At 37.7% G+C, this 13,977-nt stretch overlaps 1 protein-coding gene across 1 annotated transcript in view; it reads right to left on the bottom strand.

Annotated features, from left to right (window-relative positions):
- Positions 1–2,510: 2,510 nt before the first annotated feature.
- LOC134336147 (Na(+)/H(+) exchange regulatory cofactor NHE-RF2) overlaps positions 2,511–13,977 on the bottom strand; it is a 28,867-nt gene continuing 17,400 nt past the window's right edge. The window contains exons 3-6 of the mRNA XM_063018842.1: positions 5,763–5,957; positions 4,073–4,226; positions 3,621–3,727; positions 2,511–3,102 (exon numbers count right to left, since the gene is read on the bottom strand). Coding sequence (XP_062874912.1) covers positions 2,935–3,102; positions 3,621–3,727; positions 4,073–4,226; positions 5,763–5,957 — 624 coding nt within the window. The 3' untranslated portion in view covers positions 2,511–2,934. The remainder of the gene's footprint in view (positions 3,103–3,620; positions 3,728–4,072; positions 4,227–5,762; positions 5,958–13,977) is intronic.

The following is a 13,977-nucleotide window of genomic DNA, read 5'->3' as shown; positions in this document are numbered from 1 at the left end:
TGTTTTGGCAAAGGGAGGAAACCAGTGTACCTGAAGAAACCTACACAGACAGTAACCAGAGGTATGAATTGAATCTAACACCACCACTACCTTCTCTGTAACAATATAGATCCACATACTACAAAAGTTAAATACATTTCTCTACACTGTCAGCATGTAGGAAACGAATGTCACACTTTATTGAAAAAAAACAAACATCCTGGCATATATTCCCATAGTAAATAATCACATAGCTTAAGTCTAAATGCATACATTATCAGGAATGGAGACACAGATGTTTAAAAAAAATTACTGCAAACACAGCGATGTTAGCAAACATGAAAAAACATAGAGAAAAGGTGATGTACATAGTACAGGGTAAAATATGTGTTCTATATATGCAGTCTGCTTGTTGGAGTTCATCTGGTCTTGCTTAATGATCCTTAAGCATAGCTGGAACTTTGGACCAAAGTTTAAGCATTCAAGATATTAAAGACACTTCATCACCTTGTTATGCACCACAACTTGACTGTCATTTACTTTGTCATTTACTTCATTTTTAACTTCTGAACTATAACAGAAAGTTACACAATGTTGAACTGAAAAGTGGTAATAACAAACACACTTTTATTCAATGTATAAATCCCAGACTTGTTTTAGATCAGTGGTTTTCATCATTAGTCCTTGAGACCCAGTGTCCTGTAGGACTAATGATGCTTTTAAAGCTTTCTCTGGTCCTAGCATACATGCTGCAGCTAATGTTGGGTTTGAGAATTAGCCCACATGGTTAAAGACTACAGGGAAGTGAAGCTTGAACATAATTTCAATATAAACATTTAAATAAATGTTTCCCTCTAGTGGTTGAAACTTGTGAGTTTAGCATCCATTATTACAGCTCCTGCAAAGTGGAAACTAAATCTGTTTCAATGGTGCCCTCTATTGTAAGAAATACTCTAGCACAGTGGCTAAAGGAATCATGTCTAATGTTTTTAAAACGTTTTTTTCCACAGTGCACGACGGTTTAAGTATTTCTATCTGAAGAGAACAGATGCCATTAAAAATTATGCCAGTTTTACATGAGCTGTCTATGCATAATCTAAAGTTTATTTCGACCCAGCCAGCACTGGTGCTTGCTAGCATTGAGATTTGGTTCAAAGACAGTCAACAGTACAACATATTTTGGGACCATAAATCAAGAGCATAACAGAATTAAACAGAGTTAAACAGAATCACCCTTTACATGGTGAGATAACTTAAGGGTGGTTTATGGTCTAAAAACTTCGCCACACACACGCTTAATAAGAAGTGGATTTGCTCAGCATTGTAGTCTTGATTGTAGTCATGACTAACATAAAGATGTCACATGAGTGACCAATGGGTAACCCTCTGTATTTCAATAGGCACCTCTGATCCATCTGAACTGGCATTATTTGTACTGGCATCCAATCCCCTCAGCCATGGCCCTAATTTTAAAGCTTTGAATGTATGTTTATATATTTTCTGGTAAAAGTGGTACACCTTGGAAAGATAAGTCTCTGTTGTTCACCAAGGCTGAGAAAAACCCCAACAGTGCTTCGTTCTGTAGAGCCGTGGCTTCTTTTTTGCATGGCAGCCTTTAAGCCTAGGCAATAGAAATCTTGCTCGACTGTGGACAGTATCATCCACGTTCCAGCAGCTTCTAATCAATAACATTTAATCAAAAAATTCTGTAGTATTCCTTTAAGTCATCGTATTACACACTTGTTTGTGCTTGCACCTTGACATTCTTAAAAATATAGTCAATAAACCTTTAGATTAATGGTAATGACCCAACAGTGGCACATCCCTTTAATATTGTGAACGTTTTGTTGCATAAGAATAGGCTTAATAGTTTTCAATTGCCTCTTCATTGCAGGTAAAATCACATTATATCCCTCTAAGGTAATACTGATTGACAAAACAATATACATCACATTAAATGGGTAGGTCCACCTTAAAGGGGCAATTAAAAAGAACATAAAAAATTTCTTTTTTATGTAATAAAGTAGAGAAGGTTGCTGCTGAGACTAAAGCACAAATCCTACACATTCCAGTTTGCTTCTTATCGTTTGCACTTTGAATTGCCACTGTGTATGAAAGGTGCTATACAAATAAACTTCCCTTGCCTTGCTGCATTGGAACAGCTGGAATGTAGTTTTTGTGAAAATCTAATGTTTGCTGGTGTTTTATATCACTGTTAAAGGGAACAGCAATAAAGCGCAGACATGCTGTGTAATGTCAATGGTTGAAAAAGTAAAAAATAGCAGCATTTGTCCTTTTATGAGAAAAAAAAGCCATAAAAATTGGACCAATGATGTAATTTCGTCTGCATCTTGCAGAGGGTGAACTCAACTCCCAAGAATGAATGTGGCAGCATAACCAAGAAGGAGCATGACTTATTATCACAAACGCAGTGGAATATAACTTCTCACCCCTGCTGGACACAGAAATAGTAAATTTTTCTTTAGCTTTATCTTATAATTGTATTTGAGGAAATATAATACATGCTTTTTTAAAGCTCTGACATCACACAGCAACTGTAAATGTAAAATGGTTTGCCTTGCAAAATAGATGTAGCAGCAGCACTTAACATTAGCAATTGCAATAAGAAAAATTTAAGTTGCAGAACAGTTTTTTTTAACAAAAAGAGATTTTGTTGTCCTCTTCATTTCCCCCCCTCTTGTGCTTAAAAGGCTGGTGATTGTCACTGGCAGTTCTGAATCACACACAACTGTTTCTATTCTAGTTGAAGGAGAAAAAATGCATTTATTCTCAGCCTGCTTCTATTCTGCCTTATAAAAAACACTTTTCTTTTTCTTTTTTTTCTTTACAAAAATAACAGTCTCTGTCATCAAAAGCAGTCAGTTCATAAGGAATGAATAAAGCATGTTAGATGAGTCTGGGTCAAGGTTAAAGTGGGTGAAAACGTGTGTAGGTTCAGAAATTGCTGAAGAGCTCATATTTCTTGATCCAGTCCATCTGTGGTGCCTTCTTTTTACCCCGCTTAGCATGGGCCTTCTCTTTAGCCTCTGCCGCTGTTGGGCTTAATTTCAAGCCAATCTCTGCAAATGGGTCCAGTGAGTGGCTGTCGCCATCCTCTGAATTCTACACATAAACACACACACATGAAAGGAAGAATGTAGTTTCATTATTATAGAATTGTAAAAAAAAAAAAAAAAAAAAGATTTTTCTTTTAAAAATGATTAGCTATTAAAAACTACAGTGGTATTGTAGGTTTTCTTTAACAAAAGCAGTCAGAAAAATACAGACAGCAACAGATTATTTTGTTGTGCAGAAGGTTCTATAATGTCTGGTATGACCTTGTTCATTGTTGGTAATTATAATGACTTGAACTGGTGACATTGACCTTTCCAAAAAGGGTTTGTCTCAGCTGCCCTTATTACACTTATTCGACCGACATCAATAATTGTAAAGGGTAAAGGATGCTTAGAACTGCAAATCTTGCCATTTAAACCTTTGTCTCATGCATTGTTCTTAGATAATAGGACACTGTCAGTGTCATGTAAGCACAGCTGGTGAGTTGGGAGCCACAGAGCAACATCAGTTCTCTGGCTCTTCTAAATTGTAAGTCCATAAACATGTGAATGCACACAATTACAAACCTGAGTGCTGGTGTCCTGGCTGCTGTGGTCCCAGTGGGTCGACTGAGTGGAATGTCCATTGATCCGTGGACTGGGTGAGCCGTTAGAAATGGACTGAGCCTCGAAACCTGAGACAGAAACCACAAGTAAAGGTATTACACCAGTACTATTCATGTCACCTCAATCAGAACACTTTTTCAATGTGTAGGGCCTAGTATTATAAGCGTGATCAGAACATTTTAGTGAGATGATTGTACGTAATGATTTAGGTGTCTTTTATGTTGATTTTTTTGGCCATCATTATGTTAGTAATTTGTAAATAGTAATTTGAGCAGAGCTTAAGCTATAGTCACTATGAAAGTAGCATCATTATTAAACAGGACTCGCTTCATGGACCCTATTTTGTGCACAGAAGCACAGTCAAGCTTGAACATAAAATGAGTAGAATGTAAGAGTAGAATGCTAAAAGGTACCTTTGACCTGGCTGCTTGTGGGGGTGATGCCCAGTTTTTTATAATGCTCATCAGTCTCTGGATCTACCACCAGCAAATTTGTCTCATCCCCTCCACGCTTGATAAAGGCCACCACCTCAGCATGCCGCATGCCCTCTATGTTCACCCCATTTACCTGCAAATAGAAAGTAAGACATTATTAGATCCAGGTGAAATTATCAAGTGTGTGTATCTATCAGTCACATCTCAGGAAAACAAGTAATAATCTTAAAAATATAGGTCTGTATCCTATCTCAGATAAATGCAGCTTAAACGGAAGATATTGAGTTTTATTTATAGAGTTATATAATATAATATAACAGAATAGAATAGAATAGAATGCCTTTATTTGTCATACATACATATACAGGTGTATAGTACAAAGAAATTCTTTCTTCGCAAATCCCAGCTTGTTTGGAAGCTGAGGTTGGAGCGCACGGTCAGCTATTGTACAGAACCCCTGGAGCCGAGAGAGTTAAGGGTCTTGCTCAAGAGCTCAACAGCGACTGCACGGCAGTGCTAGGATTCGAACTCTTAACCTTTCAATTGATAGCCCAAAACTCTACCCACTATAAGTTATATTTTACCAATAATAGCAGGTATTTTTGGGTAAATTCTATATTTTTTTTCTACAGAGCATAAGCTTAACCTAACAGACATTTAAAGGTTTACATTTCTTTCAAACCATCCTGAACTACAAAGCTTTCAAACTGAAAACTGCACTAAAAAAGGAAACAATACATTCATAGGAAAGAAAGAAAACAATAACAGTTGGATCCCTGAATAGATGCCATTTATTTTCATTCTTTTATATTTTTACCATGACCCAATCACCAGGTGGCGTACCAGCTCTTCAATACATGAAAATAGGCCAGTCGTTTTACTTTAAACTGTCACAATAGTTCAGAAAGGTTGAAAATAAAGGCTCAGTTATTTTAGGAATAAGGACAGATGTTTCAGTTACATTTTAAGCCTCTTTTTCTATCAAATTAGTTTTCTCGTTTTCTTTAGTACCCACTTCTTTCAATCTCTTAGCAACCTGTTTGGAAGTAGGATCAGGTTCATGAGAAGAAAAAGCGAGGAAAATGGAACAGAATTAGATCTGAAAATCTAATCTTGGACAAATAAGCCATAACACAGTAAACAAAATGTGATCTTACTATAGGAGCGCTTTTATAAAAGACTATACTAGAACATTCTCAGCAGGAACTAGAGAGCAGGTAGAACAAGGCCTTGAAATATTGATGCAAAAGATGGCTGTTGTGGCAGTAGTGCAGGTTTCAGGTAACACTGGCTTGGTGTGTGTGTGTGTGTGTTTGTGTGTGTGTGTGTGTGTGTGTTTGTGTGTGTGTGTGTGTGTACATTAAGGTTTGGATAAAAAGGTTTGGAACACTACTTGTAGTAGTGTAGCTAAATTTCTGAATAGATTCCATAAATTTTATTACCAATATGTAATCACACCTCCAAATTTTTAAGATCAAGTGTTTGCTTTACCTATTGATAACAAGTGTATAAATCAAATACATAAAATAAAAGATGTGCATCCAACTCTGTGGCAACAGTCCAAGAGCCCTGACCTGATGACCAGGCCTTTTTCACCACTGATAAATAAAGTCCCCTGATATTAGTGTTCACCTGCAAACATGTGATTTAATAATCATCGTCATCTCACCTCGATGAGTCTGTCCTGTGGTCGAAGGCCTGCACGGTCAGCTGGAGAGCCTGGATCAAGGGAGCGGATGTACTGACCCGTTTTTGACTTTTCACTGTGCAGATTGAAGCCGTATCCCGCCTCAGTCCGAACCAAGTGACACAGTCTAGGGACGAGCTTGGACCCATTCTCTTGAGATGGAACAGTTGGAGCTTCCTGTGAAGGAAACACAGGGTCAAGTTAATGGATCAGGTCCAATTAATATGACTATCTATTACTTCTTAAATTCCATAGGCTAAAACATATTATTGGTTAAGTGGTGGTCATGTGCTTTCTAAATGCAAATATTTCTAAATATGTCCTAAATCAGATTCCTGCAAATCTTGCTTAATTTTTCTCATTTGATATTTTTGTTCTTGCCACCTCCTACACACCCTTTTGTTTACATCCCTCACTGTTTCTGCTATCTGAGATGCCAAGGCATGGAGCTAAGTGTGGAGAGAAAATAACAAGATTTTTCAGTCACTCTTAGTATATTAATAACATAACATTTGCATTATTCTAATATAGTGCATAAGAAATTTTTTTTATTTTTTTATTTTGCAACATATACTTCCACCTGTTTAAAAATAAGGCATAAGTCATAGTATTTCCAATAGATTGCACAATGAGTCCTGACCTTAACATAATATTCCTTAATATATAAGAACTCAGAATTCATTAATTTATTGTCAATAACCATTTTTTTCTGACGCAAAAAAACCCACTCTGGACAGGGTGTCAATTTATTGCAGGGCCCAAAATGGTAGATTTTATGTGGTGGTGGTGGTGAAAATACCGGGCTCTTGATCAGAGGGTAGAAGGTGTACCCCCCAAAACTAAAGAAACTAAAACTAAAAAGGAACTTGTAATAATCACATTGGCTGGACTACTTTTATAATGATGTACATGATCTAAATCATTTTATTTTATTAGTTATTGTTCTACATACAGAGAATTGTTTTTTTTTTTTAAAGACTAGTTTACAGACACTTGAAATCTCTATAAACATTTTGTTTTGTTTTTTAAGATTGCTACAGCCAGAACAACAAATGCATAAAGGAAGTCTAGGACTGCAATAAATAAACCCAAGAACTTCCAGTCCTCTCTTTTTTCATAAAGAAGTCAACATTTTGGCTGAACCCCTCCCCTTGAGGCTTCCCAGACCATTAAGATGTGTTACTAAATCAGATCCTGTAATTTTCTGTAATGAGAGAGCTTGTCCTAGGAATGCCAGAAGATGAAAACATGTTCACCATTCAGAGCATGTTAAATCAGGAATAACAGGAGGTTCCACTACCTATTAAAAAGCTTTAGGCTTCACTTTGGATACAGAGATAGCAAAGCTTTAGTAAGATAAACAAGAGCCACTACACAGCTGGTGGACATAATTTGGAGCCGCTGGTGTTTCTGCCAGTGCAGTCGTTAACAGTACAACCTCTGCTGTACTCTCCTTTACACAAACCCAATCATGACAGCATCACCTCTCATCTATTCTGTTTACCCATAAAATGCTTAAAGCAACAAGTGTTATTTCACAAACCTTTTAGTCTTACACTGCCCCTGTCCTAACTGTTTTTGGAATGTGTTTGTATTTTTTGTAAATATACACTAATTCCTAATTTGATGCCAACCCATCTAGGATAAAAAACAAATATATCTTCTTTATGCTTCTTATTTACTTATTGTCTTAACTTTTTGAAAATTGGGTTTGTTAGTTTTAAAAAGGAGAACAATTTAAAACAATAAAATAATTTATTTAAAGTATTAAACAGAAAAAATGCATGTTATGAAATAATGTTAGCTATATTTGTCATATTTACTGTGTTTAACTCTTATTTTTTTAAATGAGTATTTTAACCAATTAAAAACTATACATTATGTAAATATCAGACACTCACAACTATTTACGCTTGTTAAACAGCCAACTCAGATACAATTGGCATTATTATATACAGTGTATCACAAAAGTGAGTACACCCCTCACATTTCTGCAGATATTTAAGTATATCTTTTCATGGGACAACACTGACAAAATGACACTTTGACACAATGAAAAGTAGTCTGTGTGCAGCTTATATAACAGTGTAAATTTATTCTTCCCTCAAAGTAACTCAATATACAGCCATTAATGTCTAAACCACCGGCAACAAAAGTGAGTACACCCCTTAGTGAAAGTTCATGAAGTGTCAATATTTTGTGTGGCCACCATTATTTCCCAGAACTGCCTTAACTCTCCTGGGCATGGAGTTTACCAGAGCTTCACAGGTTGCCACTGGAATGCTTTTCCACTCCTCCATGACGACATCACGGAGCTGGCGGATATTCGAGACTTTGCGCTCCTCCACCTTCCGCTTGAGGATGCCCCAAAGATGTTCTATTGGGTTTAGGTCTGGAGACATGCTTGGCCAGTCCATCACCTTTACCCTCAGCCTCTTCAATAAAGCAGTGGTCGTCTTAGAGGTGTGTTTGGGGTCATTATCATGCTGGAACACTGCCCTGCGACCCAGTTTCCGGAGGGAGGGGATCATGCTCTGCTTCAGTATTTCACAGTACATATTGGAGTTCATGTGTCCCTCAATGAAATGTAACTCCCCAACACCTGCTGCACTCATGCAGCCCCAGACCATGGCATTCCCACCACCATGCTTGACTGTAGGCATGACACACTTATCTTTGTACTCCTCACCTGATTGCCGCCACACATGCTTGAGACCATCTGAACCAAACAAATTAATCTTGATCTCATCAGACCATAGGACATGGTTCCAGTAATCCATGTCCTTTGTTGACATGTCTTCAGCAAACTGTTTGTGGGCTTTCTTGTGTAGAGACTTCAGAAGAGGCTTCCTTCTGGGGTGACAGCCATGCAGACCAATTTGATGTAGTGTGCGGCGTATGGTCTGAGCACTGACAGGCTGACCCCCCACCTTTTCAATCTCTGCAGCAATGCTGACAGCACTCCTGCGCCTATCTTTCAAAGACAGCAGTTTGTCAGGATGTGACGCTGAGCACGTGCACTCAGCTTCTTTGGACGACCAACGGTCTGTTCTGAGTGGACCCTGCTCTTTTAAAACGCTGGATGATCTTGGCCACTGTGCTGCAGCTCAGTTTCAGGGTGTTGGCAATCTTCTTGTAGCCTTGGCCATCTTCATGTAGTGCAACAATTCGTCTTTTAAGATCCTCAGAGAGTTCTTTGCCATGAGGTGCCATGTTGGAATTTTCAGTGACCAGTATGAGAGAGTGTGAGAGCTGTACTACTAAATTGAACACACCTGCTCTCTATGCACACCTGAGACCTAGTAACACTAACAAATCACATGACATTTTGGAGGGAAAATGACAAGCAGTGCTCAATTTGGACATTTAGGGGTGTAGTCTCTTAGGGGTGTACTCACTTTTGTTGCCGGTGGTTTAGACATTAATGGCTGTATATTGAGTTATTTTGAGGGAAGAATAAATTTACACTGTTATATAAGCTGCACACAGACTACTTTTCATTGTGTCAAAGTGTCATTTTGTCAGTGTTGTCCCATGAAAAGATATACTTAAATATCTGCAGAAATGTGAGGGGTGTACTCACTTTTGTGATACACTGTAAGTATATACTTTTGGCCATATAATGTAGTTTGCAATTTGTCTGAGAATGCAGGCGAGGCCCAAAAACTGCAGTGTGCCTAGTGTTGTCTGGCCATTTTATCTGGCCCTGCAAGCACCAGTGATGCCACAAGCCATCTGTAGTTGGGTGAATATTTAATGGTGTAAATTTATGGTAAATTCTGGAACAGTTGGCTTGTATTAGCTAAATTACTTAACTAAATTATACTGCTGACCCCTTGTCTTCCTGTGTGCAATGTGCTGTAAGGTGTAAAGTCAGTGTATTTTGATACATATTGTAACAAGACTGACAGGTTTTTTTTTCCTGAGGTGAAAGAAATAGGAACAAATGTACATGTTTTCATATTTCTTCACCAGTTCTTTAGAGTATAGCTATTTACATTTGAATATTTTAACACCCTCAACCGGCATATTGATTTGCTGCTTCAGCTTTGTTCAACCAATAATGTATAAACATTTTAACTGTAAAAATAGGAAATGGAGTATTGGAGTGCTAGTAAATTTACCAACCACAGTTTTAACTTCAAAGCATTAGTTGTATATAGAGTTGGAAATATTCAACCCCCCCCCTCCCAAAGGAACCCACCAAACCCCTCAAAGAGCATTCAATTTGGCATTTATAACACTGCAGAAATATACACTTTATATAGATATATGCTGTGGTCAGTCCACAGCTCCACAATTCTTGTTAATGCATTAAAGGGGCGACTAAACCTGATTGGAAACTGTTATTGTCTTGGGATCTATGTAGAGAAAAATACTGGCACCTTTAAAGGTGTTAGCTGTGCTGATAATTTTCAGTCTGACTCTGCTAGCCAAGAAATTACTTTGTGTAATGACATATAGCAAATCAGAATACAGTCAGCTTACATTTAGTAGCTACTAAGGATGTTAATGATTAACAGGTCGTACTGTTATGTATGTATTGCTGTTTAACATTAACATTAGATTGAGCTGTTTTTCATTTAATAAAGCATCTCAATGTTATGAGTTTTTAGTGAGAATTTATCCAAATTTGCAACCCTAGTATTTACTATTATATCTTTTAAACTTATTCCCTAATTTGAGCCAGTTGGACACAGTTGGGGTGAGAAGAAGCTTCCAATAACTGACCAAATCTGGTTATCATTTCATGAGTGAACATTTTCTGTGTGTAATTTTACTGAGGTTAAATGCATTAGTACGGAGACAGAGATCTGACCCAAACCAGTTTTCCCCCTGACTCAGCAAAAACTGAATAAGTGCTGCTGCTGAGAAACTAAAATTTGGAAGCAAAACTGTTGCTACACAGCCAGGGAATTTGGGGCGTTTGGAATCACAATGTGTCTATACAGCTCCAGCATGAGGTTAAAATACAAATACAAAACAATCAGTTCCTACTAGGAGTTCCTAGGAGAAACAATCATTTCCTACTAGGAGAATACATTTAGGACACTTTCCAAATCCACACCCTGAGATTCAATCCTTTTCGCCTTCCGCCTCATCAGTACCACTCCCCGTCCCTGGCCACGCTGGGCATGGGACTGTAATGCATTCCTTTAATTTTCTGTCATGATGCATTGTGCAAAAGTTTGTCAGAGGAGGGTGTTGAGTGTGTTTAATGTGTGTGTGTGTGTGTGTGTGTGTAAAGATTTGCTAACTAGCTCCATTTAACTGCTGGTTAAATAAAACTGAGGCTTATAAATTGCTCACATCTGTAAACTCCCTGGAATAATCACCATTGTTAACACTTGTACGGATAACTGTGTTGTTTTTCGGCAAAGGACTGCGACTAAGCCAATATAGACTGCAAAAAGTATCAGCATCATAGACTGCTGTTTGTATTCAATGACGTATCATTACCATTTCGAGTTTGCCAGGTTCTACTGGCCTTGTGTTTGTAAAGCAAACCACATTGTTGATACCAATAGTCTGTGGGAGGAAAGTGTATTTCTGAATGGGAAAATCCAGGTAGTGTCACGTCACTTGTAGAACTGGAGTGCCCACAATCAGGTTTGACCAGAGGGGTGAAAAAATGCACTTCAATACCATGAGTGTAATTAGTACAGTGTGTCACACATTGTAGACCAGAATGCTGTGCTTCATAACGAGGCCAGGCTATATATAGCCTATTACAGCATCAGCAGTTTCCGTGTTATTAAATGAATGTAAGTTAAAAGCCAAAACCAATTTAAATACAATTTTGGTAGAAATTCAATGCATCATTGTTAAAAATAGAAGTAGGTTGGGTGTGTGTTTTTTTAAAGTGGCAACGAGTTACTCTCCCAGGACCACTACAGAGTAGGTATTATTTGGGTGGTGGATCATTCTCAGCACTGCAGTGACACTGACATGGTGGTGGTGTGTTAGTGTGTGCTGTGCTGGTATGAGTGGATAAGACACAGCAGCGCTGCTGGAATTTTAAATACCTTACTGTCACTGCTGGACTGAGAATAATCCACCAACAAAAAATATATCCAGCCAACAGCGCCCCGTGGGCAGCATCCTGTGACCACTGATGAAGGTCTAGAAGATGACCAATGTATTAGTTTTAGTATTTAGATCACAAACAGAAACTGAGATCTGGTTTACACTGAGAGCTCTTTTTAGCTTATATGAAGAAAGAAAGGAAAAACGGTTTATGTGACACTCACACTGTTACCATAGCAACCTTAACCTTAATAATAAGGTTTGTGCCTAGTTGGCAGCGTTGAACTGTTCTGTGATGAAAGACAAAACTTGGCAGATTTGCTGAATTTTAGATCTTGAAACTTCTTCTTTGTGTCAAGCATTTAAATATTTCCATTTGTTAACATTCTTTATGTTCACTAAAACATGCTTCCAGAACTCTGATTTATATCTTAATTCTTCTTGAGCTATGTCCTGATGGGCTGAGTGATAAAAAAGCATTTGACGCCACTTAGTTCAAATTTTAAACATTTTTAGCTCTTTGAAAGAAAATGTTGAGGACAGTGCTTTCCAAAATCAGGTGCATTCAGATTGAAGTACCGAAATGTCACTTTTTACTGAGAGGAAATTGGATGGTTGGATATAACCAAAACCCAGCAAAAACAGGTCTGACATAAGTAGAAAGCTGCTAGAACACAGGTTACAATGTCCACTGTCAAAAAAGCTTTTTATCACCATGCGCTTATAATGCACCACATCAAAGTCGCAGACTCGGACACAACACGACTGCCTTTTAGTTCTGTGCCTGGGGAACAATATGTGTGCTCACAGGAAGCAAGCTTTTAATGTGAACAAAATGACCTGCAGAGAGACCGAGTAAGTGTGATAGCTTGTACATACTGTTGCTTTCTGTTGGAAAAAAAAAAAAACTGGATCAGTCTGTGCATTTAAATAAGCTAGGTCAGAACTTTCTGACTTGGCTTTAGATGGACTTTGCTTTATTTTTGACCTATTTTTGACCTTTTGTAAGACTGCTGAAAGAATGTCAAAATAGCCAATCTTATAGGGCAGTAGAAAGTATAATATGAATTTAGCCATTATAAGAAATTAACCAGTTACAATCAGTCGTATTACTTGCAAAAAATAAGGCCATGCACAACGAGAATTAATGGTAATTATTATTATTTTTTGTCACATAGGAAGCAATTTTACTATTACACTGTTTTGGAACAGTGGTAGCCTATTGGGTAGAGCTTTGGGCTATAAATCATTAGAATCCAGGCTCTGCTATGCAGCCACTGTTGGGCCCTTGAGCAAGGCCCTTAACCCTTTCAGCTCCAGCGGCCCTGTACAATAATGCGCTCTGACCCCAGCTTCCAAACAAACTGGGAAATGCAGAAAAAGAATTTCATTGTACTGCACTCGTGTATATGTATATATGACAAATAAGGGTATTCTATATAACTGTACACCACGGTTTTATAATAAGGGTTTTTTTTCCTAAAAATGGGAGCGCACAATCAGATTTAGCTAACACTTAAATCAGCAGTTTGCATACTTATTATTATTATTTTTTTAATTGGTCAATTTAAGCCATCATATGGCATCAATAATGTCCAGTATAAAATATGAGCTGTAAATGAAGGCTATAGTATACAACCCCAATTCCAAAATTGTTGGCACTGTAGGTAAAATGCTAATAAAAATACAAGTACAAAGAAGGTGCTATTTGTTTCATGTGTTTATTTAAAGACTAAATTAGTGTCATTTAACTGGTTGCTGTAGCACGGCATGAATACTAATGTACTTTTCTTGCTGAGTGTTCTTTACTGTGATGTGTACCCTGCAAGGCCACTGTGTTCAGCAGTACTTTCTTTAGAATGTACCCGGTCTGTTTGAGGTCATCATTCATTATCCATGGTTCTGTCGGCCTGTGTGATTGCTCTACAGTAGTTTAACCAAGCGTGATATTGAGCTTCTATACAAAAACACAATGGAGAGCAATCAACTCAGACAGAACAGGAAAGATGCATGAGGCCTGCAATTTATATCACACAGAAGAACTGGTTCCATCACAGCGATTACAATATTATATTAATAATTTTATTTGTGCAGCTTCAGCATGTACTCTTTATTTAGTTTAATTTCATGTTATAATGTAACATCCAGTAGCTTTACTGTATGTGTACAC

The sequence above is a fragment of the Trichomycterus rosablanca genome, chromosome 22 (assembly GCF_030014385.1).
Source record: "Trichomycterus rosablanca isolate fTriRos1 chromosome 22, fTriRos1.hap1, whole genome shotgun sequence".
NCBI classification, from domain to species: Eukaryota; Metazoa; Chordata; class Actinopteri; order Siluriformes; family Trichomycteridae; genus Trichomycterus; species Trichomycterus rosablanca.
The sequence above is the reverse complement of the archived record's forward strand: the minus strand, read 5'-3'. Positions and strand labels throughout refer to the sequence as shown.